A 27228-nucleotide genomic window follows, 5' to 3' on the forward strand; every position below is an offset into this window, starting at 1 on the left:
CACTCCCATCATACCCCAGATGGGAGGGATGTGGAATATGTATGTCAAATATGGAATTTGTGAACAAAATTTCCATCCAAAAAGCAAATGGCACAAAAACATGATAAAAGCTCTTGCTAAGAATGACTAGCTAAAGCTCCACAAAGGAAAGAATAAAATGTAACCTTCTTTGACTAAAAACAGAACAGGTATTTGTGAATAAACAAAGGATAATTAAATACATATATGGAACGCAATCGTGCTCCCACTGAAGACTACGGCTGGATCCTGCAAGGTGCCAAGCCCCCTGTCCCCATTCAGGATTGAACCCTTTGAGAGTTTGGCCATTGATTTCATTCGAGAGCAAGACCAGGCTCACTGCATGTTGTCTAAATGTGGTTTAGCCAGCAGAGATGGAAAAAGAGTTGAATATTCAGGTCTATCTGTCGGTCTAACTATGCTGATATTTATATAGCCTTCACCACATTCAGAGGTCCTTTTCATTTGGGCCCTGGTCTCTAAACTTCTATCCAATATCAGCTTGTTTCCTATGAGACCATGTCCCTGAAAGTCAAATAGATGACTCATGTAATATGATAGAGGGAAAGCCCAGCTTCCGTTGCTAGGGCAGGACAGTTCCACTGAATAAGGTACATAGATTCATAGATATTAAGGTCAGAAGGGACCATTATGATCATCTAGTCTGACCTCCTGCACAACGCAGGCCACAGAATCTTACCCACCCACTCCTGCGAAAAACCTCTCACCTATGTCTGAGCTACTGAAGTCCTCAAATCGTGGTTTAAAGATTTCAAGGAGCAGAGAATCCTCCAGCAAGTGACCCGTGCCCCATGCTACAGAGGAAGGTGAAAAACCTCCAGGGCCTCTTCCAATCTGTCCTGGAGGAAAATTCTTTCCCAGCCTCAAATATGGCGATCAGCTAAACCCTGAGCATATGGGCAAGATTCACCAGCCAGATACCCAGGAAAGAATTTTCTGTAGTAACTCAGATTCCACCCCATCCAACACCCCATCACAGGCCATTGGACCTATTTACCATGTTAAACAGCTGACTATTACTCAGGTGGTATTTGACTGGCCAAATAGCACTCATGTTTCTACTATTTGGTATGCTTATCCCCACTAGCTCAGAGATTTCAGGAACTTTCCAGATAGTGTTCCATGCCCCAGGCTACATATTCCAGTGTTCTGTTTGCTTTTTTGACAAGAACTATACTGATGGTATCAAGGTTCTGTCTGCTGTTATTCTTGGGCTGTGTTATCAGAACTAATAATAAATATATTACAAATAATACATGCCAACAAAAACACTCTTTCCTACACTATAAAGATGCAAAAAGGAAGTTTTATTTTACATGAAAATGCCCTTTCACTCATATTTGTTCCCTTTTATACGATAACATTGTTCATCTTTTCAATAGCTCAGTCTCTGTAGAACAATTTAAGGCCACTACTTTTCTATTCTTCCCATTGGAACATCTAATATAAACCAGAACTACTTTGACCTGTTCTGATATTGGTTACAATGCAGTTGGCTCACAAACTGTAGCTGAAAATATATGGAAGATACTTGTTGCACAAGAAACATGATTAGAACCATATTTTCTTAGCAGGAAAAAAAGTGTGTTAGACTTCAAAAAATCCACAGCACTGGTATATATCCTCTTCTTTTCTCAAATATAAGTACATACTGCCCACACATAATTGGATAGGTATGAAATGAATATAAATCTTAAAGACAGAAGACTTAACATTTGATATAATTTGATAGGAGTGGGCAATTGCATCAGTTAGCTAAGTCCCCCTAATTCAGTGTGTGTGTGTATTTCTTTTACACCAAGGCAGCTTCAGAGCTCTTTGTTCTAAGATTAAAAATGAACGTCAGCAGATCAGCATTCATGAGCAAATTTACAGTAATATTTTGTGTGTGCAAAGAACAAAAAAGTATCTTTACAGGGAAACAGATTTTAGTTTCAGCTTTCTAAGGGGTTATTATTAGCAGACAACCAATGTTAGGAGGTTTAGAGAATTGGTTTGGTTCAGATAAACAGCCAAAAATTTTGATAGTTATCTGATGCTTTTCCATACTTATCCAAACTGTAGTAGTTGAACTGAAAAAAAACAAATTGTTCTGGAAATTATACTTCCAAGTTTAGGTCAGATTAAACAGAGAGCATTAGCTCTTTTGTGATATTTCTGCATGAAGCCCCAGCTTAAACCAAGACATGTACACAGAAGTGTAATATAAACTGTGGGAGAGACGGGGGAGAAATAGCAGCCATACATGTTCAGACCTCCAAAGTGGTTCAGGTATGGTTTCAATTTTCGGTGAAGGTTCTAGTTAGTTCTTATTTCATCCAACTATGGTCACCCATCTCTAGCCATTGTAGATATTAAATAGAAAAGGGCTTCCTAGAATGCTGCAATTTCCCTATAAACTGCCCATCTACCTCTGAATCAGCTTGCTTTTGTTGGTCCAGCCAAACCCTTGCTACTACAGCACCATCAGTATTGGTGCAGACCCACTATGCCCGTTATAGGAATTTGCAGCATGCTGCAGCACTCACTGAAACCTGGATGCCCTCTGGGGAAGGAAGAATTCCTGCCTTCTGCAAAAGGACATTTTAAATCTTCCTTTTTGCTTGTAAAAATTTCTTTGAAACTTGTAGGAGGCTATCATTTATCATCTGGTAGTTGAAACCATAAGAGTTCATTCCTATTCTCCTCTGTCAACTTCAGTTTAAGCTTACATTAGATCAGGAGTTCTCAAACTTCATTGTACTGCGACCCCCTTCTTATAATGAAAATTACTACACAACCCCAGGAGGGGAGACTGAAGCCTGAGCCCACCCGAGCCCCACTGACCCAGGCAGGGGAGTAGGTGGGGGAAAGCTGAAGCCCAAGTGCTTCAGCCCCAGGCAGTGGGCCTGTAACCTGAGTCCCAACATGCAGGGCTGAAATCCTCAGGCTTTGGTCTTGGGTGGTGGGGCTTGGGCTTCAGCCCTGGGTGCCAGCAAGTTCAAGCCAGTCCTGATGACCCCATTAAAATAGGGCCATGACCCACTTTGGGGTCCCGACCCACAGTTTGAAAACCCCTGCATTAGATTATTCTGATTTATATGTAGTCAAATTTTCATAAGAAGACAAATAATTGTCTCTCTCGATTTTGGGGTGCCCACTTTGAGACACCTAGAGTTTCATTTTCAGAGGTGCTGTGGACCCACAATCAGAGATGGCAGACCCTCAGTCTGAAAATTGGGGCCTAGGGATCTCGAGTTGGGAACGCCAAACCAAGACATACCAAATGAGTATGAACACTTCTGAAAATGTTGATCTCATTAAGCGTCGTCAGTTTGTTTGGCAGTGTATAAATGTAAAAGGAGATGGTCCCTCTCCCCAAGGATTTATAATCTAAATCAGACATGGAAAGTCCGTTCAGACAGTTCAGATCATGTTAATAGTGACACATATGGCAGAGTTTGGGATGAAAGAGAAGAAATACAATTTCCATCTTGTGGAATTTACGATGATGGGGGGACATGGAGGTGAAGATGGCAGGTAGATAGTTGAAGATGTGAAACTGGACCGAAGGGCCGAGGTAATTAGGAGATATTACGGAAGCCACAAGTTCACCAGTAAGGTTGTCCAGGGAGAGAACATAGGAAGACATGAATAGAGCTAAGAACAGAAACTGTCTGAGCACTGACAAATAGCAGGAGCAGCTGCTGAAGAAGCAGTCGGAAAGGGATGAGAAAAACTATGAGAGTACAGAGAGTCATGACAAGTAGCTGTTCTGTTCAGAAAATATTATGTTATTGCAAAAGGCCATTGGTTAAATGCAACAGCCTGTCATACAGGGTTGGGGGAGAAAGTGCGATATTAACCACCAATAGAGACACTTACACAAAAGCATGGTTGGAGCCTGCAAACATATGCCAATAGACCGTTTTCTTTTAACATGCTCATGCTGATAGTGCAGCAGCTGTAGCAGCCGCCTAACAAAATGGAGGGACAGTTTACAATAATAACTTATTGTTTCAAAATAAGAGGAAAGGTTTCATGATTTCTGTGTCAGTAAAAACCCAGAAAGTTTTCATACTCTAAGGTTTTTCTTCGAGAGAGAAAAACTGTATAAATCTGTTCCTACATTAGTTTCAGGCTGATAGTAGGTTCCTAGCTGGGATGTTTCCCATTAAATCTTAATTGCTAATGATTTTTCCTCTCTTCATGCCAGATAACTAACATATGAATGAAGGCAGCTGAGAAAACGGATCATTTGGAAGTAGACACTAACTAGTGGTGAAGCAAAAGCAATGGCAGGAAGCAAAATCTCGACCAGACCCCCACACACATTCCCAAGAGATGAAGTAACAGTCAAACTGCCTGAGCTGTAGCTGGGAGAGTGGATATTTTGCTCAAAATCTAAAACAAAAGGAGACTGGGCAGCTATGTCAAGTACAACAGTACATATAGCTACAGAGATGACTGCTGCGGACTTTTGATATTTATCTCATTAAAAATACAGCACACATACAACAAACCCCAACTGAAAACCATCTAGCTGTGCACACAGATGACCCATGTGCATACAAGTTCTAATTACTATTTCCCTCATTCCTCCACCCCTGCCTCTTCCCACTGTTCGCTACATGCACTCTTGGGTCTTTTCTGTTGCCTGTGAGCTCGACAGGGCCCTACTCTGTGTTGCATAGAACTTAGCACAATGAAGCCCCAACCCTGACTGGGGCCTCCAAACACAACTCTAACAGAAATAATAAAATCATTATAATGGGACTGTGCACATGAATCCGCTCCACTGAAAGTGAGCAAAGGTGTTAGAACTGGGGCTTTAATGAGGCCTCTGCTTGTACCAAACTACTTACTGAAAACAAACACAGAACGAAAACTTGGCAAGAAGAGTTATCGCACTTTTCCTTTTTTAATGCTTTTTGATTAAAATATTTCACTCAAACTAAAACTTTGCACACAGGGGGGGCAGCTGTAGACACAGTCAGACCATTTCCTTCCTTGCATATGGGGACCACACGTGGTCACACAGCACAGTCTGTATCTCACACATTGTCTGGGATCTGCTTCTCCACTGGCTGTAATTGCCCCGGCCTGTTTGGAGGTCTCTAAGCAACTGAATCTCACTACATCAGGCAAGTCATTTTCCTGCTACTCTTGTGCCAGCTGCTCCAAACCAGCCCAGCCAAAGGTAGAGCTTTTTGCCAGAATCTTGTTTCAGTGCTAGCAGTTAGAAGGTCGGTTAGTAAGCAAGATCCCCACCTAAATGAGGAAGATCTTTTAAAGAATATTGAGTGACCGATTTCAGGATCCTACGCTTAGTAATAGACAGGCTAGGTGGTGTATCACCAGTGCACACTCAGTCAGCAGGGATATTTAATTTCTAAGACCGAACTGCATTTCCATGGGGCAGGGATTAGCAGTGAGAGGATTAGTAACGAGTGTAGTGTTCGCATATAGCATTTCACCTTGAGGTTGCTGGTCTGGTTCAAATACAGCTCAGGTCAACGATAACAAAGTTGTTACCTTCTGAATACTTCTATGTGACCTCTGTAATGGGCATGGTGGTTTTAGCACTGTCCAAAGGGTCAGGCAGACGTACACATCACAGAAACTCTGCACACTAACCAGGGCTTTTCATAATGCTCAAAGGTTCAGAGCAGTCAGGGAATGAAGGGCTTGGAGATTGACTTTGCTCCCCAGAAGGTGGCTACTCTGGAACAGACTTCTCTGGCAGGGCAGTGAGAGGAGACTTCATTCTCCAGGATGTCACTCTGGCACTTGGTGCCCTTATACCTTTGACAAGCACTCCTGTTCCTGGTGTGTTTGCTTGGGACCAAAAAAAAAAAAAACCCCGCACAGTCAGTTGAATGTCAATGAGACTTCCACTCCTATGTCACTTCAGAAATAATATTCCTAACTACCCTATGCAATCCTGCCATGTCAGTGATTACAGAAACCATTGGTGTTGCCTGGAGACATTGCTTTCTGCCTGGCTCATCCTCCCCAGCTAGAAAAAAGGCCAGTGAACCAAGCTGTAAATAAAGATGGGTGGAGGAGACAGCAGGGACAGTAATTAAAAAAACAAAATGTGTCTTGTTTTTCTAGTGTGTGTTTACAATTAAGGCTTGACAGGATTAATCTGCATAATGCACACACTGCTGTATTACCTGTGGAAGCATTCATTGAGATATAATTAGCTGAGAACCCCTCAGAGGCAATGTTGTGATTTGTCACAAAGTACAACATCATTATGTTGCCACTGCTGGTGAGTGATGGTGGACTTGATCTTCCACAATACCTATAAAAAGTCAAAAGAGATAACATGTATTGAGTATATATATCAATATTGTATAGTATCTAGATTAATAGAAAAGTATTCAATGTTCCCCAGAAGCCTGTAGCTGGGTCATTTTCTGTTGACTTTAGAGGGAGATAGATTGGTCCCCATCAGATTAGTCTTCCAAAAAGACTAACTAATATGGTGAAATAAACTCCATTATAACCCCATATTCACTTGCTCCTGATTTTCCAGCTACTGGAAGGATAACATTTTTCATCTTTTGGCCTCAGCCCAAATTTCTATTTGTATTTGAAATTTTGAACCAAACCAGTTTCGTTGTTCTTGAGCTATGGGAGTATAAAAATATGTTACCTTTTGTAAGAAAATAAAAATCTGAAGTGCAATCATTTATTCACTGATATAAACACACATGAGGAGGCATTGTAAATGGATCAATAAATAATATAAAACTATAAAGTCTAAGATTTAGCCCGTGTTATAGCCTTTTTGTTTCTTCAGGTACCCAATTTTCACCGATTCTGCTTCTGCTACTTGGTATTAAAAATTATTTCCTTCCCTGCATCCCAAAGGAAGAAACAATATTAAGAGTGGATTTAAACCTGTTGCCATGACCTTAAAAAAGCATACATGAAATTCTATTGCTTGGCAATGGCAAATGTGAAAATCTGCCCATAAGATTGCCATCCCTTAAGCAGTGTTTCCCAAACTTGTGACGCCGCTTGTTTAGGGAAAGCCCCTGGCGGGCCAGGCCAGTTTGTTTACCTGCCGCGTCCGCAGGTTCAGCCGATTGCGGCTCCCACTGGCCGCGGTTTGCTGTGCCCGGCCAATGGGGGCTGCGGGAAGTGGTGCGGGCCGAGGGACGTACTGGCCGCCACTTCCCGCAACCCCCAGGGGCCGGGCACAGCGAACCACGGCCAGTGGGAGCCGCAATCGGCTGAACCTGCGGACGCGGCAGGTAAACAAACTGGCCGTCCCTGCCAGGGTCTTTCCCTGAACAAGCGGTACCCCCAGTTTGGGAACCACTGCCTTACAGAAAAGTTAATTTCTCATTCAATAGTATCAAATTCAGTTCACATCCCTTGGCCCAATAAAAGACAGACAGGAAAAATATTACCCCTCCTAAACCTTGCCTTTACTATGTTAAATGGAATAATAGTTGCTGAATAATACAAATCTTTAGCTGCTTTCAGTAAAATGAGCCTATGTTGAACACCTTGATACCAAAGGAACAGATCCACTGAGGAGCAAAAAGAAGACAGTGACAGCAGCTGTGTAGGTAGGTAGATTAAATAGATTAGATAGGCATATTCACCTTCCAAGCCTTGTCATAGTACCATTGTCATATACTTCAAGATAGTCTCTGGTGCAATTGTAATCAAACTCCAAGTTAAATGATGTGAATGTCAGGCGGATAAGGTGCCCAGGCTGTACTGAGATAGTCCATGCACATTTAACACCATGTGGGTAGATGATTGGATGACCAGGACTTGTAATGGTCCCTTCTGGCCCAATGAGAGTCTCCCCACATGCTAGAAAGTTTTAAAACAACAATGTGTTAACTAAAATAATGTTTCCAGAAGAAGACACCTATAAAATTAGTTAATGGTTTCTGAAAATTAAAAACATGATTTTTTTCTTTCATCATCTCTTTCGGAATTTTTGAAAGGATTCTACATTGTTTCTTTCACAAATTAGGTCTCCTGCTTCGTTGTCATACAACTTGACATCCCACTGATTTCAATATGTGGTTTTCCTTTGCTCATCCATTTGAACTGGTGGCACACAAGGACATAGAGGACCAATAGCCAGAGGGTGAAAGATCTCAACTCTTACCTCTATCTAATGGCCGGTATTCAGCCATGAATCCAAGATTTGTAGCAGAGGAAGCTCTGAATTTGACATGGAGATAATTCCATGTGGACTGCACTGCTGAAGGTATATCTGTGCCACAGTATTTCGCCAAAAGAGGAGACTCTGAGCTGCTGCCATCTCTGACCTGAAAGACAATGTATTCAAAACAGCCCATGAAAACTTGTTTCGATTACTGCCAAGTAGCTATAAAATGTAGATGAATTAACTCAATGCACACAAACAGTACAAAATAGTCTTGGAAACAAGTAGGAAGAGCTAAAAGGTTAAAAGCTACCATGGAGAAGACAGTGGCTCATCCACCTCATTAAACTATTCAGCAGGTCAGATCCTATCCAACATTAATATATAAATGTGTGGCACCGGCACAGTGGCCTTAAAGCTGCTGTGGAGGGGCAGCTGAGAATTCTTCTGGCCTAAAGGAACCCGATGGCGCAACGCTTGCATTCCAGCTGCCTGGAGCTCTTCGCCAGTAGGTAGCACATGGGATACAAGGAGTGGAGAATCAGGCCTTATCTATCCAGATATAGTTATGCATCATTGATAGCTCCTATTCTAGAAAATATAGATGGAGAAAGGTCATCTTATCAAAGGAGCATTCAAAAGAAGAAGGTTGGCTCACCTAGTGAGTCAGGAAAAGATTTCATTTGTGCAAGGAAATAGGTGTTTATGTACCTCTTCACCCACACTTTTCCTTTTTGACAGACATAGGTACATGACAGAGGCATGCATATGATATTTGTTTGTAATTCACAATAAGTATGTACTAATATTCTTTACCTCCACATAATCTGAGTCACAGGTAGTGATATTTCGAATGCCAAAATCGATAAAATTAAGAATCACTGCATTGCCTTCTGGCTGGAAGATGATCCACTCACAGGTTTTCTGGTGAGGGAAAGCCCTGGGATAGTATGGGGAATGAATAGCACCATCTCCAGACAATATGCCCCCACAGGCTGCAATGAAAAATTAAGAGTTAGCAGCTGGAATGAATGTTTACAAGGAATGTACATTGGGATGTAGATTAAATGTCATTTAGGGGGGAGGAAGAAAATAACCATTGAAAACACATGTCTCTATCTGCTATGGATAATTCAGATAGGTTTAGGAGGGGGCTGTTTGTTTAAAAAGTCACTATTATGTGACTAAACCTAAACCTGCATAACTGAATGTGGAACAGCGGTGATATCATGTCCATGAAAACTCCAAGTGAAAATACACATTTGTCTCCTTCCCCAAATTTGACTGTATTTGGTTTTACAGACTTGTGCAGAAGGAATGAGGGAAGGGGATGGCACACAACAGGAGGGGAGAGGTGGATGTCTCATCTGTTGGAGGTGAGTCTGGGAAAAGGAGTGTTGAAAGTGGACACATTTACAGGGCAAAAATAAGGTTATTCATTATCTGCTGTATTTGGTGCTTGTGCCAGTGATGAGGGTCTACCTTTGCAGAGAAAAACAGACTATACAGCATGTACTTTAAGTTACTTTAAGGGTGCCCAGGGTATATGAATAGCCATCCTTTTAAGCATTTCTAGAAATCTAAATAAATACATGTACTGATAGATGTCTCAACTTTTCATTTCCTTGCTTTTAAAGTTTTGTGTTGGGAATATTATGGGTAGATCCATCTTCACTGATATATGGCATAGTGTTTTTGTGTCAAAGATGCAGAACAAGTGAAGATCAGGGGGTAGAGATTTCAGAATAGTGCGATGTGATATCATATGTAAATAATGTGCAGCAAACCCTCAGTACAATGTGGGGACTTAAGATGAGAATTAAATCATATACAAATGCTAGAAGGTCCCCAATCTAGAGGTCAGTTCAGTTTTCCAGCCACCAGTTTCTCTTACCAACTTCATAAATTGCTCTGAAGCTAGCCCTTTGCACAGAAGCATCTGACTTAAATTTGATCCACAGGCTGTTGCTAGTGGAAGTGATTGGAGAAGGAAATGTGCTATCACAGAATTTGTTGATGATAGAAGACATTTCAGAGTCGCCATCTCGAACCTAATCAGCAAAAATAAAATCAAACAAACTAAGTCAGTAATAAAACTGTAACTCAATACTTTTATGCATCCATAAAACCATCATCAATTGTAAACCCCTGAATAGCATGTCATTTGTTTTGTCATTACGCTCCAGTAATAAAAAAGAGCTGCTAAGTGTTACAATAATGTAAACAAAAGGGACACTCTCACAGCCATATGATCATGTAAGGTCTTCCAAAATAAGGAGTGCCAGTCAGTATTTGCTTTGGAGACTTCCAAAGCAAACAAAAATAGTGTTGATCCAGTAGATGGGACGCTTGTCTGTGAACCTAAGCCTCAACATGAGGCTAATGTTGTATGCTGCCCAAAGAGCCATCTTTGGAGAGGTAAAAGCAATGTCCTCACTGTTTAAGTGATTAAATATTTACATGGCATGAAATTCCTACCTAAAATAGAGGATTTTTTTATTTTCTTCTAAGTGCAATGTCTCCCCTATTTAAAATTACAAATACATTCCCTGCTCTGTACATAGAGTTTCTATTGACTTCAGTGGGAGTTCTCCACAAGGATTGCCATAAGACCACCCAGGCAGACGCATAACTAATGAGGGGTGCAGCTCTAAGTTCCAGTGTCAGTAATAATGGTTACACTGATTACATCTCATTATTTTATCTGAAAAGTTCAAGGTGTTAGAATTAAAGTGATGGTACGCCAGGGTGCACCAGGGAATCAGTGTCTGCTTTTAAACCCTACATTGCCACTAGGCTTGAAACACATTAATCAACTCACTAATAAAGGGAGAAATTTACTCTATCGATTGCCTCATGAATTGGCATCAGATTTGAAGAGAAAGATTCTTGTGAAAACAAAAGACCATTTTCTCAGCAGCACCAGTGCTGTGCATGGAGCGACTGGGGCTGTTCTAAGTTGCACCTAGTTGCAACAGCCAAGAAGCCATTGCAACCACTGGGGGTGAGGTGTGGAGAAGGGATTATGTTACTTGAAATTGTTTGATATGAAAAGATGTTATAGAAAAATGTTAAGTGAAATTGTATGAGGAGGTATGTGTGGGATCAAGACCAAAAATAATATATGCCGCTTGGTGCGTAGAGATTGGGTTTGTGGATGGAAGCTCAATCCAGACTGCTCATTTGGAATTTTGGGGAAATTTGAAGGGTTGTCCATTGTCTACTGAAGAAAGAGGGAGCAGGATCACAAAGGGAGTCGGGGAGCTAGACTGTGATCAGGAAGGGAAGTGCTGTTGGGCTGTTATAAGATGAGGCTGTCCCTAGTGGAGTAAGAAGTAGACAGGTTACTGAAAGCAATTGTTTGGTTTATGTTATGTTTAATCTGGCTCAATAAAAGTGTAGTGGATTTTCAAACCCAGAAGTTGTAGGCATAGTCAGTTTGTGGGTTTGAAGAGATCTGCAGAGCCTTCTAATAGTTAAGAAAAGCTGCCAAGATCATCCAGTATTTATAAGCAAGTGTCCTGGGAGGCAGATTAGAGTGGTAAAAGGGCTGTAGTAGCGACTTAGAGACAGCAGTGTTGAACAGGTCATGATACCAGGGCACAGCAGTACTCCAACCACCCTCAATTTCCCCCCTTCACGTACATACACCATGGGCTGGGAGGAGAATGGGGGATGGCATAGAACCCTATGCTGGATCTATATATGGCGAGGTAAAAGCAGATGGCTCCAGTGCTGCTGAGCTTTGGTGATCTCCAGCTGCCTGAATGGCTTTCTGCTCCTTGGCAGTCATGGTGACCTTCCTGAGAGTTCAGTTTAAGCCAGTGGAGTTACTCTGAATTTACACTGGTGACACTGAGATCAGAATTTGGGCCAGAATGTTTAGAAGGAGAGTTGAGAACATTTTCAGAACCATAATTCAGGTAAATTGATACTTCTCCATTACTGTTTTTTCCCAACAGCACTGAAAGCATTGATTTGTTTATAAAGACAGATGAGAATTCAGTCAAGCAGCAACAAAGATCATAGGGCACCGCAACCAATTGATTTGATCTCACACGGAGCTGGCATTGCTAACAAGTTATCTCTGACTTTGCTGTGCTACAACACATTCTTCCTTAACTGAGAAACATATTGTGTCTCGTTTCTCTCTAGAATACTGGAGTTCCAGGGATTCAGGCTCCTGCTTCCTTAATCAGAGACTAAACATCCCCCCTAGCAGAAACGATGAGCTGTGTCTGTGTCTATGTCTATAGCAATTGCACAGATTTCCTGTTATCATCAGAGCACATGAGCCTCTGGGTTTTTTCAAAATGAGAAAACAGTTGTCAAAAAACTGATTTTAAAGTAAGAATTTAAAAGTCTAAAGCCAGCTCCCTAGTTTAAACTTTACTACAAATACCTATGAGAGAATATTTTAGAGCCCACAAAACTATTTTTGGGGGGATGGGGGACCAGAACTTGAGAAAACCATACAGCTTTGAACAGACTGGTTATTCCAGGGTCATAAAACTCCATCCCTGTTCCTCTGTTCTGGATTGAATGGATCTGAGTGGGGGCATGGAAGGAGATGGGGTGAAAAGGACAGAAAAAGTATGATAAAGCTAAACTGCCTGAGATTGATCAGCAAACAACAAGGTAAATGCCTTGATAAATCACAATCTGATTGTGCCCAACAAAAATTGTTTGGTTTCTCTGTCTTCTGTGAGTTTAGCTGCTGTTCTGCCAGCAATTAGACAAGAGAAGTAGCAGGCCAGACAAACAAAAGCTGTCTGTTTTCATTATACAGACTTCCCTCTAATTTTAGAAATTAATTACACTTCATTCCAACCAAAGCCTCCCAATTAAAGCAGAAAGACAGGGAACAATGTTAATAAGCAAACTTTTATGGCTAACACTGTAGAAATAGATCCACTATACTGAGCTCACTGGAACCTGTTCTCAGTTTGCTCGAAAGTATATCAAGCAAGAGATGAGCCCACTGAATTCCAAACAGTGCCTTCTTGGCCTTGGTATTATTTATGCTTATCTTGTATTTGGTACACATTAACCCAAGGCTCAAACCCCATCCTGATTATGTGGAGTGACAGAGTCAACCTAATCCTAGCTGGGTTCTCATATTCACTCACCTTTGGCTCATGCTGATTGCATATCGCCTGCTTCTTAGCCATTGTGGCTTTTGAACCCTAATAAAAAGAGATATCTACTCTCTTGTATCTTAGGAAGAAATTTTGCTTTACAGTTTTATGCACACAGATAATCAACATTTCAAAACCACAAAATAATAAAAGTCACCTCAATATAATTCCAAGAACAGCCGCTGTGGCTTTCCAGCTCCATGTGAGTGAAGTTGAGGTAGATTTTTTCATTTGGTGGTTGTCGGATAACGTAGATACACTGCCTGTTGTTAATATATGGGTTAGGCCAGTAAGGGGACATGATAACTCCCCCACTGTCTGTGTAGTTTCCTCCACAATTGGGATCCGCTGTGTTAAATAAAAATAAATTGATCATTTGAGACCTCAGATGGATCATATATCTAAATGCTGGCTGCAAGTCAAACAGCAGATAATTGGGATAGAATCCGCCATGACCCTGCCTGTTTCTATTTCCAGACTATTTCTAGACACAGTAATTTTGGAAATGCCATATTCATAAGTTAAATGCACAGTTGTACTTACAAGGCGATGTAGTGTAGACAATGTGGAAGCCTCTGTCGGTGACTGAGCCATCAGAATGAAAGTGAATCCATGCATATGGGCCAGAGGTTTGAAGTGGGGGAGGAGAATTGGTGCTACAATATTTACCGAGGATGGAGTCTTGTGGAAGGAGGCCATCTCGAATCTAAACAAAAGTATTAATCCTCAGCATAGGGTTGTCAGATATAAGCCAACTGTGGGCAATTTCAATATACCTAAAGTTATCTTAGCATGGGAACTCATAGGAGGTTTCATTAGTGATTGAAGGTTACTGGATGGAGGGAAAGCTGGTAAATCACAGCATGGCCTTGCTGTTTTCACACATTCAAAACTCCCATTTAAATCACCAATCCTGCATTTCCACTGGATGTTGAAGGACTATGGGACCCAGCCCCTAATAAATCACTCCAGTGTTGACCTGAATGACATAGGGATCATTCACTGAATGGATGGAAGGGGAGGGAAACTTTATGAGATCCACCTTGCAAAGTTTTCCTGGAATCATCCTCTCTGGTGGCAGTGGTTTGGGGAGTCACAAAAAATTTTGGAGGCCACGCTCTCTTCCAACTCTACAGATCTTAAGTTTACAAAAGGAAGTGAACCTCCTTTTATGAGGAGACAGGAATTCACAGCTGCTTACAGGTTGCCCATTCCTCCTCCACCTTTCCCAGATACCCAGCTCCAGGAGAGGTTGTGCTAGATCTCTCTTCAGTCACTCAATAGCAGAGAGGATCCAGCAGCAGATAATACAGATCTTAGTTGCATTACTTCCTGTCCTGCTCCTGGGGACATGCAGGTACATGATGCCTCTCACTCAGCCTGTACTGTAAGATGATAGCCCAGCCCTTTGGTTATTGTTGTGAATACATTTAAATATAGCTAAAGAAGACAATCAGAATAAGAAAAATGTGTTTGATTATTATCGTTATGGAACAGACACACTCACAGAAGTAGGTTCCAAACAGTGCAGTGTTGGAAAGTAACCACGATCATGTGACTGGTTTGATCAATCAGAATTAAGGATTTTAAGATCTATGTTATCATTCAGAAGAACTACTACTATTGGATACTTAATCTGGAAAAATACCCTCTTTCACTAATGTAAGATAGAGCTTTTATACCATCACACATTTTCTAGATAGCCTCAATAAAACACTAACGGGGGCAGTTAAATCTGTTTCTTTATTCCTTCATTGAATGACTGATGCCATTTGCGATTATAATTGATTCCAGTAATATACAACAGTTTGCATACACTATGGCTAATTTCACAGAAAGGAAGCTTTCCAGACACAACGGGAAGGAATCCTTCTTGGTGTAGTGATTTAGATGCTTATACTACTTGAAGGTTTCAAAAAGCCATATTTGCTGGCCTTTTAAGATGTGTCCCAATATTTCAGAAATGACTCAGCATTTTTTTCTAATGGTAAACAGAGATGGGTGAAAAAAAATTGGCAAATAGTTTATTTGTTGAAAAATGCAGTTTCCAATCAACATAAACTGTTTGCCAATTCAGGCTGAATTCAGCGAACAGTTTCAGCTGAAAAAAAGTTTGGAAAAAATTCTGAAAAAAATTGAATTTTTTTGACATTTTCAACACTAATGCTTCAACTTTTCCTTGAAAACAACATTCTGTTTAGAATTTTAGCTAGATTTAAGTATAAAAAACACAAAAGGATAAAAAATCCTGAAAAATAAACAAAAAATTTCATTCCACTCTGAATGATTTGTTTTGTTTTTAGTTTCAGCAAGGAAAAAAACCCCAAAATTGTCATTCTGGGTAAACACAAAAAACCCCATGTTTTGATTTTTCAGTTTGGCCACTGAACTGAAAAATCAATGATTTGCCCAACGCAAGTGGTAAATGCTCCTTGAAACACTTCCCTTTTCACATTTCTGTAACTGTGATACAGTAGAAAACTTTGCATCTGAGACGTGGCCTAACTCTCACATGTCAAGCCATGTACTGTGGTACAATATTTATTTCTCTCACACTTTTTGTTGATACAATTAATTCCCTGCGGGTGTATGTTTGACCAGAATTCTAGAGACTGGGTTTTTTGAGGCTAAATAAGTTTCCCACCAGCGATTCATGGCAAAATCCTGCTTCCACTGAAGTCAGTAACAAAACTTTTACTGCCTTCCTCTACTGATTTCAATGGGGCAGGATTTCACTCTTGTTGTGTATGTGTCTGTGTGGTTGATGAGTAGTGAGTGACTATTTCAGCTTGTGAGTTATCTTGCCAGCATTACTTTTCTGTCTGAAACGAAAAGGTTGTAATATTTTGCTTTGCAATAACATTGCCATAATGATGAAATTTTACCTCCAGATAGTCATAGCTGCAATTATCATGATGCTCTAGACTCAGTGTGCCAAAGGCAAATGTGATGAGAAGGCCTGGATTGGTTGAGATGGTCCAGTAACAATCTCTGTCAGGAGGATAGTTACCAGGGTATCCCGGCGAGTTTATTGAGCCATAAGTATTTGTTAGTTCACTACCACATTCTAAACAGGGGGAAAGAAACCCACAGAATTACTTCACTCTTTCATCCAACTTAGTTAGAATGTACGTAACTGCCAAATCTAAATCCACCCTTAATGATGGAGTTTATGGACTGTTTTAGGCTATCAGATATATCAGATCAACCCATTTGTTTTCCTTCTCAAGATTTACATTTAAGGAAATCCATGAACAATAAAAATAGAACCCCAAATATTTTCTAAAGGTGTGTGTCTACACTGAAAACATTACAGTGGTGCAGCTGTAGCTCTGCTGTAGCACTTCACTGTAGACATTCCTTATGCCAGTGGCAGGGGTTCTCCCTTTGGTGTAGGTAATTCACCTCCCCGAGAAGCAGTAGCTAGGTCAGTGGAATCATTCTTCATCAACCTAGCACTATCTACACCAGGATTTAGGTTGGCATAGCAACATGTCTGGGTGTGTGTGTGGATTTTTCACACCCCTAGGTGACATAGCTATGCTGATGTATGTCATCAGTGTAGACCAGCCTGCAGATGCACAGCTCCAATTTTTAAAAAAATTGTGTAACTCAGTAACTTAGTGAAAATATCGTGAGAGATGGAACAAGCAAACACACAGGCCTCTTCTGGGGTTCACAGAACTAGGCTGACTGTGTGAGCTTTTTTTTAAAACCTAATCCCCCACTTTTTATGCTACTGCAAAGTTGTTACCATTTTTTTTTAAAGTTTTTCCAATTCAAGTGTTATGTACTCAGGGTAGAGGAATAATCCTTCCCACAGCAAAGACTGGGTAGCACTAGTGGGTGATTTGTATGTTGTACACATGCTATATCTAGTTTATTCAATAAACATTTTTGATCTACCTTTGGCTCTTTTTTCATTCTCTTATTGATGCCTTTTCTCTGATGCATTTTACTCACTGGATGTATTCCCTCCCTCTCCTCTATCCCCTTTTTTTCCCTGTGATCCCGCCTAGGCAGTACTTGGACACAATAATTTTAAAGTTCTAGTCAAGCTTTCAAACCCAGAGTGTGTGGGGGGGTTGAAATTAGGTAACATGAATTTGCCCTTCCCTAGCTGTCCTGAAAGAGGCCCAAGTTAATGATCTACTTTGAGAAAGGAATTGCCCAGTCCACCAAAAGATCATGCAAATGCTGTTTTCAGGAATTCAGACATAAGAGATAACTGCAGAGAGAAAGTCAAATTGTTTGAAATTTTGATAGAAAACTGTTATGTTTTTTATTCTCATTATCTTAGCCTTCTGCAAACTGACAGTGACAGAGACAAAAAACTTACTTGCCCAGGGGATAAATGATAATAAAAAATCTCAAAGTCCCCAGGAACACATAACCTAGGATCCTAATAAACTTTTGAGAATCCCTCATAGAAAGAGCAAAACAACCTTAAAAACTAAAGCAAAATCCTAGCAAACATTGTCCAGCCAGTAGTTGTTAGTTAGAATTTGATTCAGAGAATCTACAGATAGTTCATCGGCCATCTTTTCTATCTTACTCTTAGTCAAACTTTGTCCTTCAGCTCTTGACCTTTACTAACCAAGTAGGACATAATGACCTTTTCCCCCTTTTTTGGTACATTACCTGACATCTCTTAAAACTTACCTGGTTCTCGAGACTCCCATTTAACTGTAAATCCTCCTGCATTAATTGTGTGGCCAGAACGGAACCAGAAATACAAGGAATTATGGGTACTGAAAAGCTCAGCAGGGTGAGATGAGCCACAGTATTTTCCCAGCATGTATGCTGATGCTGAGGACCCATCATGAATTTGAAGGAAGTCAGAATTACAGCTGCTGTGTGCTTCCAGTTGGAAGAATGGGAAAGTAATACGCAGAATCTAACAGGAAATAGCATAAATTAGATCATTTTACTTGTCCATCTGTGGTCTAAAGTTTCAATTGTAAGAGTGATGTAGACATTGTTTACACAGTAACCCTGTATGGAGCAGATATACCTGTCCACACAATTGTGCACATCAGTGACAAGCTTCAGAGCAATTATGAAATTTCCTGAAGAAAACAAAACAAACAAAAAACCCAAGACAAAGGAAGGTATTAAGTAATAATAAAGGTCAAAAGAAAGGAAAGGAGATACAGAAAGATCCAGACAGACAGAAAAGTTGTCTAGGAGGACTTAATTCCTAATATTACTATTCCTATAAACTAATAGTTACTCAGGATACTAATTTTTGGATCCTCACAGCTAAATTTGATGGTATAATGTTAAGAGTTTGAAATACAGGATAACCTAGCAATATTTGATTAGAGTTTCACCGTGTTATTTTCTTTATGGTATGTAATTAATTAACAAGCATATTCCCATTCTTTATATTGTTTTAGTATCTTCCTTTCAGCTACAAAACTAAAGGCTCTTTTGTGGATATAAATTCTTCCTTTTATGAACCTACTGTAGCCAAATAATGGCATATGACAATTTAGTTAGATCCAGATCATCAGCTGGTGTACTTCAGCGTAGCTTTACTGACGTCAATGGCGCTATATGGATTTAAAGCTGAGGATCTGGCATTTAGCCTTCTTCATAAACTTTCAGTAATCAACAGAGATTGGTTAATTAGTATTCTTGAAGTATAAAAATTAAAAAACAAGAAAAGTTAATCCTCGGTCAAGAAATCTTATTCTTAATCAGGAACGGAAATGCTTTACAATTTTTTAAAATAAAATTAGAAAATTTGATCCCAAATTAGTATCAGAATATATGTGTAGGCATAAAATATATTTGTGTGACATGGAGGCCCATTGGTGCCAATGGGCGAAGAGTTCACTGTTCTGTAACAGTAACTCCTAACAGGCCTAACAAACTCACTATACTTTGCATATTGCTTTCATAGTATTTATCCAAAGAGGGTCAAGTGAGGTATCTAGAAAAAGCTTATGTCGTAATCATTAACATAATTATTGTGAGATGTATGTACAGATGTGTATATACACTGGAAAATGCATTTTAAAGTCTGAATCAAAGCAGGGTTGACAAGCAGGTTTTGACCAGATAAAGGATTCACCTGTCTGCTTTGGTTCACATGTAAAATAAGCATTGTAAGCCCACACAGTGGAAGCCCGTTTGCATAGGATGTGAACATGAGGGTGTGATGGCAATAGGAAATAAACCCTGGGGTCACCCTGACACTGGGGACAAAACAATGTCTTTGGGGAATATAACGAGTATGTAAAAAGACACCCCTTCATCCTTCACTTCGGAAGCAAAAAGGACAGCACTTTTCACATTCATGAAAGGGAAAGCCCAGCCACATTGATGGTTTAGGCGAGACAAACTACTTTTAGCCTAAACAATGAGGAGTCCTTGTGGCATCTTAGAGACTAATAATGAATTTGGGCATAAACTTTTGTGGGCTATAACCCACTTCATCAGATGCTTTTAGCCTGTTAGAGTTAACTTTAGATTCCAGGAAGCATGTTATACTTTTTGTTTTATATGGACCCACTTCTATTTCCACCATTATTCTTATTCACTGTATCTTAGATCTTAGCTTTTGATGATAAACTTATGATGGTTTTCACTATATCTGTATCCCAGTGCTGTGATGTTATATTGAAGGTAATCCTCAGATGAACCAAACAAGCTGGTGTGTGCACTGTTCCGTTGGGGACAGTTTACCTGGTAATTTCTGAGAGTGTCCAGTGGTTAAGAGCTAGACACTCCAGGGGAACACTTCAAGGGGGCTCAGGGACTGGTCTGCACCTATTGTTAATCTGCAAGGCAAAGTAAGGGCTGGCAGAGCCCCAAGGATATTCTCTGTGTGCCTACCAGATTGGTGGTGTCAGGGAGCTGACATCCAGTTAAGCACAAGCAAATCTTCCTATGGTTGAAGGCAGTGAGATAACAAGGTCACTCACAACCTGGGCACCCCGAGAAAGTGCCACAATTTGTAGATCAGCTTTTCTTATGCTCAACCACTGAAGATGTGAATTCAGGATTCTACATTTCACAGACTCATAGAGATTAGACATGGATAATCCTGTGAGGCCATCTAGACTAGACTACCAACCTACCATCTAACCCATCACAGTGCAGGACTGATCCCTATTGGATATTCATTAATATTTCTAATGCAGCTGTAAATGGATCACATCCCAAACCTAAAGCAGTGTAAGAAATATGGTTTCTGTATTATTTAAGGTGTTAGTATGTGTTGTTTGGTGTTGCCAACTCTTGCAAGTCTATCGTGAATCTTGCAATATTTGCTGTTTGTTCTTAAAGCCCCTGCTCCTGAAGGCACGTGATTATATGGGAATCTCAGCTGTTGTTTTTAAAGTAAATTTCTAAACCTCGTGGTCATGAAGAAAAGCATAAAAATGTGACTCAAGTGCACCATCCAGGTTCAGAAATCGAAGTCTGATAAAAAGAACTAAAATTAATTCTTTTTAAAAGATCTTATGATTTTTGGTGGCCAGGCTATGATTTTTGAATGTTTGGGGTTAGAAGTGCTGTGTAATTGATGGCTGCAAGAGAAAGAAAGAAACTTGAATTTGGCCCTCGATGCATAAAAAGTATTTCAGTTCACCTTTGAATACCTTTAGCATTTATTACCTGTTTGACAGTTTTCAGAGTAACAGCCGTGTTAGTCTGTATTCGCAAAAAGAAAAGGAGGACTTGTGGCACCTTAGAGACTAACCAATTTATTTGACCATGAGCTTTCGTGAGCTACAGCTCACTTCATTGGATGCATACCGTGGAAACTGCAGCAGACTTTATATACACACAGAGATCATGAAACAATACCTCCTCCCACCCCACTGTCCTGCTGGTAATAGTTTATCTAAAGTGATCATCAAGTTGGGCCATTTCCAGCACAAATCCAGGTTTTCTCACCCTCCACCCCCCCACACACACAAACTCACTCTCCTGCTGGTAATAGCCCATCCAAAGTGACAACTCTCTACACAATGTGCATGATAATCAAGGTGGGCCATTTCCTGCACAAATCCAGGTGGGCCATTTCCTGCACAAATCCAGGTTCTCTCACCCCCTCACCCCCCTCCAAAAACCACACACACAAACTCACTATCCTGCTGGTAATAGCTCATCCAAAGTGACCACTCTCCCTACAATGTGCATGATAATCAAGGTGGGCCATTTCCAGCACAAATCCAGGTTTTCTCACCCCCCCACCCCCATACACATGGGGTATGGGGCTGGGGGGGTGAGAAAACCTGGATTTGTGCTGGAAATGGCCCACCTTGATTATCATGCACATTGTGTAGAGAGTTGTCACTTTGGATGGGCTGTTACCAGCAGGAGAGTGAGTTTGTGTGTGTGGTTTTTGGAGGGGGGTGAGGGGGTGAGAGAACCTGGATTTGTGCAGGAAATGGCCCACCTTGATTTTTATGCACATTGTGTAGAGAGTTGTCACTTTGGATGGGCTATTACCAGCAGGAGAGTGAGTTTGTGTGGGGGGGGGTGGAGGGTGAGAAAACCTGGATTTGTGCTGGAAATGGCCCAACTTGATGATCACTTTAGATAAGCTATTACCAGCAGGACAGTGGGGTGGGAGGAGGTATTGTTTCATGATCTCTGTGTGTATATAAAGTCTGCTGCAGTTTCCACGGTATGCATCCAATGAAGTGAGCTGTAGCTCACGAAAGCTCATGCTCAAATAAATTGGTTAGTCTCTAAGGTGCCACAAGTACTCCTTTTCTTTTTGTTTGACAGTTTGTATTTACACTCCTTCCCTCAGACTGAAATTCATCCCCTGAAGTCATTTTTCCTGACTCCAGTAACACTTCCTGGTCATAATTATAACTGTGCTGATCAACTGACAGTTACTCATTCCAGCAGGGTGATTTATTTTTAGGTGCACTCTAGTTTACCTTATTGTTGTTAGTTCGGATAACCCAAGCACAGCTGACCCGGTGATCATACTGCTCACTGCCTGGATTGTTAGGGTAGCTGAATGACCCATTGGAGCCTGAAAGAAACCCTCCACAAACTGCAGGAAAAAACAAAACAAAATAGATTCATTACAGTTATTCCTGCATTGAAGTAAATAGAGTGAAATCCTTTACCATAACTTTTGATTTGGTAAACATTTAGAAAAAAAAGGTGAGAACCATTTGTATAAGAGGAATGGCTGGGATTTACTGAAAGCAGAGTGACCTCAGGTGAGTAATAAGCAAAAGAAGCCTAAGAATTAGCGATAGCTGGGAAATTTCCATCAATATGACTTTTTGATAGAAAATGCTGTTTCTGCAAAAACAAATTTTTTCCACAGGAAAATTCAGATCTTGATAAAGTTTTTCATTTTCTGTAAGGAAATATGAAATATTTTGTTTCTACTGGTTCAACTTGAACTGAAACATTTTGTTTCAGGTTTGTTCAACATTATACTGCATATGCCTATGCTGATGTAATGTCTCTTAGGAGTTGTAATACGGGTGCTTTATGTCCTCATTCTCCTCTATGGGCCTTACTCCCTGACCAGATTACATCTCTCATGATGCACAGTGGTCACCTCTCTAACCAAACTGTGTGGTGCATCATGGGAGATGTAGTCTGGCAAAAGAACCCATCCCACTAGGAAGAATGGGATCATGCTGCATCTGAACTACAACTCCCAGGAAGCCCGATGGCACCATATGCAGATGCAGTTTAATGTCCAACTGAATCCAGATGAAATATTTCAATTCAGTTCAACAAACTGAAATGAAACATTTTTATTTGGGGAATGTCTAAATGTTTTGTTTTGATTGGAAATGTTCAAGTAAAATATTTCACCATTTTCTAACCAAAATATTTCAAAACTTTTCATTCCACAAAAAACCTGATATTTTGACATTTTGTCCAGATTCAGGACTAAAACAAATGTTGAAGATCAGAATTTCCTGTGGGACAGATATTCCAATTTTTAACTGCCTCTACTTTGAATAATTCAGGAACAAAAATCCAATTTTCATACAAGTGTGCTTAGTAATGAAAAGAATCAAGAGAAGAAAAAAATAGGAGAAAATAGGATATAGCCAGACATATCTACAAATATAAACAGTTCTCACAATGGGTATTTAAAAGAGTTTCACTCCCCATGCCATACAAAGTTATAACTACATGCACAAAGGAAAATAAAACAGAAAAAAGAAACAAAAGCCAAAAAATAAATAAAAACTACATTTAAAAAACCTTAAGGTTGCAAAGTGAGGCACTCAAAAGTTAGGAAACAGCAGAATTAAGGTTGCTTGTGCTTGTGCATTATGATACACTTCTTAATTACATGATAACATATTATTTTTCCACAGGAGCCCTGACTCATTCAGTGCACAGGATGAACAGTGCTCAGTTAATTAGTAGTCAGTCAATATTTTGTTTTCTTCTCATTGTTGGGCACCATGCCTTATTTACTTCACACTATTCAAAAATTGTTATGAAGGCAGAATTACTTATTTACTCATGGTGTTCATCACGATAGTATCTAAATGCATTGCAAACATTAATTAATTTTCACAACAGCCTGTGAGATGAGGGGGTATTATCACTATGTTACAGATGGCAAACTGAGGCACAGAGAGATTAAATCAAAAGTATCCACCACTTTTGGGCGCCCAATTTGAGACACCTAGAACCTGAGTTTTCGGAGCACTTAGCAGAATGTAGCAATGACTATGTTCAAAACACAGCTTCCATTGACTTCGGTCGCAGCTGTGAGTGCTCAGCACTTCTGCAAATCAGACCCCAGGGTTTCAGGTTGCGCACACAGAAAATAAGCAACACACAATTAGTGACCTCCTGTGCGTGGGCACCAAGTTTGCATAATTTTTGGTGGTGCACAGAACAGATACAAGCAGAGCCATCCCATCCATAGGACAGACCAGGGCAACTGCCCCGGGCCCCACGCTTTGGGGGGCCCCATGCTTCAGTGGGACATGGGGTACAGGGTGGCCTGGGGAGTAACGGGTGGCCTGGCACTGGCAGCAGCGAGTGACTCGGCCCCAGCCTGCCCCGCTCTGCCCCACCCCACTGGCTCCCAGTGTCGCTTGGCGGAGGGGGAGGAAGCCAGAAAGAGGTGGGGCGGAGGTGGGGGCTTGAGGAAAGGGGTGGAATCGGGAGAGTGAGGGGGCAGAGCAGGGGCAGGAAGAGGCGGGGCAGGCTGGGTCACTTGCTGCTGCAGCGCCAGGCCCCCGGCTAACTCCCCAGGCTGCCCTGGCCCCCATGTCCCCCTGAAGCACGGGGCCCCTCAAAGCACAGGGCTGTTGCCCCGGTCCGTCCTATGGACGGGACAGCTCTGAAAATATAAGCCCAAACTTTGGCGGAGCCGGGCCCACGTTCCTGAATATTGGTGGAGCACAAACACCACGGGCCCATATAACTTGCTGCCTATGCTCATGTGAAAAGTGTGGTTTAAGTCTCTTGCCTAGCAGGAGATAGGAACTCTGCAGCACTGGCAGCTATAGAATACAGTTCTCCAGGCCAGTAGTCAACTGCCTTAACCATGAGATCATCCTTCCCCTTCCTGCAGTCCCCTGCCTCATTTCCTGTACACCTTTCAACTTCTGCAACAAATGAGGCAAGGGTCCTACAGACAGCAGCTTCTTTCACTGCACAGCCCTGATCATCCCCAGAACAGGCCCATCCTATACACTAAATAAGGTAGGAGTCCTGTGGAAAAAATAGTGAGTGATCATGTAATTAAATACTGTATCATAATGCACATGCACAAGGGGAGCAAATTAAAATTTCATAGACCTGGCATTTCCTAACTTTTGAGTGCTTGATTCTGGAACCTTAATAATGTTCTTTTACATAGTCTTTTATGTGTAATTTCAGATTTAAAAAAAAAACTAATCATACAGAAATTGCATTACGTGTTATCATATAGATACCCATATGGTTCATCAACAAGGTTTTGGAATCTTTAGCTCCACCATACAGACCTCTGCCATTTAAGCTAATACAGTAACTGGTAGTAACAGTATGTTATCCTTTGTGTGGACCAGCACTAGAGGGGGGATGAGATAATTTTCCAGCAGGTTTCACAGATATTTACCCAGCTATTTACAGTCCTCGTCCCCAATCTCCTTGCCCAGCCAGGCCCAGTTCCCTTCGCAACTTCTCTCTTTCTCTGGCCTCAAGCTACCCTTTCCCCTCATGTTTCCCATCTCCACTGCCTCCCATTACTCCCCAGCCAAGCCAATCCCTCTTTGCCAGCCAAGTTAAGTGTCCTTGCCTCCACTGGCTTCGTCCCAGTCTCTTTACCCAGCCAATCCCAATTCTCTCCCTGCACCCTAGCTTCTTATCAGATCTCTCTCCTCTCCTCACCTCCCACTAGTTCTTAGTCGCACTCTTCTTGCCCTGCCAGTCTGTCTCTCCCCCAGCTCCTCACCCAATATCAGTTTCCTCCCACCCACTGGCTACCCCTCACGTCCTTCCCTTTTTCTCAGACCTTACCCCAGCCACTTCCAGGCTCTGCCCCCCGCCCAGGTTTCTTGTTCCAATATACTTCTCCATTTTTCTCCCCTGAAAAGCTCCAGGTCCAGTTCATGTCCTCTCTACATTTGAATCAGACAGCTTCCTCCTCCATTCTGCCTGAATGCCAGCAAGAGGGTCATTGAGAGCAGGGGACACATCAACTCTCTGCTCTCAATTCCAGTGGTTGGCCCTACCATAGCCTGCAGCAGCTGGGACCAGCCATTATAGAGAAAGTATTGTTTCAAGCGTTGGACAGGAGCATGCTCATTTGATCTGAGGGGATGGCGCACATGCAGTCTTCTCAGTATTAGGAGTCGTGAGAGACTTGAGCATGCTCACCAAGGGTGGAATCTTCAGAGATTTTAGCTGTTAAGCTCTACCAAGTCTCTGCTAAGCATGTCTAAACTGCAATTTTTTAGAAGCTTATAAACTTGGCCACATGTAGGTAGATTTTCACAGAAAGGCACAGCTCTGACACAAAGGCCATCTCTCTGACAAATTTCAAGTACCTCCTCCAAAGCATAGGTGTGCTAGAGCTTTTTCAAAGGAAAGGTCACCAGGATTTTTTTTTAACATTGAAAGACAATGCATTTTTCCCTAGCCTTTTTCTTAGAAATGGCAGAAGCATTCTGGCAAAAATTTCAACTAAGGGTTTATTCAGTTTAGTTTATTTATTTAAATAAAATTAATACTTGAGGCAGATACCCAGCATGGAAAATTTCAGCCTGAACAGTTAAAGTCTGGCAAAGTTCTAAGCAACTAAAAACAGGGTCTTATAATGGGAAGTGTCAGCCAACTGTAATGTTAGATGATGCTACCAGCCCACACAACTGTCTACAATACATATGAAGTTGTAGAGCCACACTGTGACAGACTGATGCTGGCGTGTGTGTCTGTGTGTGTGTGTCAGTGGAACGGCACCTTGATGTTAAATTAATTTTCATAAAGTATTTGTAAAACATGCCACTGAAAAACAGTGTCAAAGACAGGGCCATGTAATTTCCCTACAACTGTAACATGCCCTGGCTCTGTGGGTTATATTTCCTTTAAATAATGTTTTCAGTGTGTGGACTTCCTTCATGTTTTTATTGTTAACCAAAAACTTCAGGGCCTCATTTAGCTCTCCCTCTCCAATCTCCATGAACAGCAATGACGCTATGTTTTTGGCTGAGGACACATTTGGTCAGCTGCTGTTTCAAAATGAACTTTTTCAAAGTTTTGAGCACCCCCCCACCCTCCCCGGTTTCTAAGCCACTGGGATCCACACAGTTTGGCTATCTTTCTCAATTCCTTGATTGTAGATTCAGGCTGGTTCAGTGTCAGAAAGCCATAAAGTTAAGTCCCGGTGTAGGCTCCTATTCTACGTTGGTTCTGCAATGTAGTATTCACACAGAGGGTGATGAGGTGCACTGTGACTTACAGGTACTATATTTC

The 27228-nt window shown here is 41.2% G+C and overlaps 1 protein-coding gene across 5 annotated transcripts in view; it reads right to left on the reverse strand.

Annotated features, from left to right (window-relative positions):
• Positions 1-27228, reverse strand: part of CUBN (cubilin) — a 226786-nt gene that overhangs the window by 176452 nt on the left and 23106 nt on the right. For all 5 annotated transcript variants that reach the window (XR_012157573.2, XR_013635417.1, XM_073334127.2 and 2 more), the window contains 10 exons: positions 22209-22327; positions 17965-18199; positions 16188-16369; positions 13846-14008; positions 13460-13650; positions 10059-10215; positions 8981-9159; positions 8165-8327; positions 7644-7860; positions 6198-6328 (listed from right to left, as the gene is read on the reverse strand). Coding sequence is in view for 3 of the 5 variants with exons in the window: in XM_073334127.2 (XP_073190228.2) it covers positions 6198-6328; positions 7644-7860; positions 8165-8327; positions 8981-9159; positions 10059-10215; positions 13460-13650; positions 13846-14008; positions 16188-16369; positions 17965-18199; positions 22209-22327 (1737 nt within the window). In the remaining 2 variants the exon portion in view is untranslated. The remainder of the gene's footprint in view (positions 1-6197; positions 6329-7643; positions 7861-8164; positions 8328-8980; positions 9160-10058; positions 10216-13459; positions 13651-13845; positions 14009-16187; positions 16370-17964; positions 18200-22208; positions 22328-27228) is intronic.

This window comes from Lepidochelys kempii, chromosome 2 (assembly GCF_965140285.1).
Source record: "Lepidochelys kempii isolate rLepKem1 chromosome 2, rLepKem1.hap1, whole genome shotgun sequence".
In the NCBI taxonomy this organism is placed as follows: Eukaryota; Metazoa; Chordata; order Testudines; family Cheloniidae; genus Lepidochelys; species Lepidochelys kempii.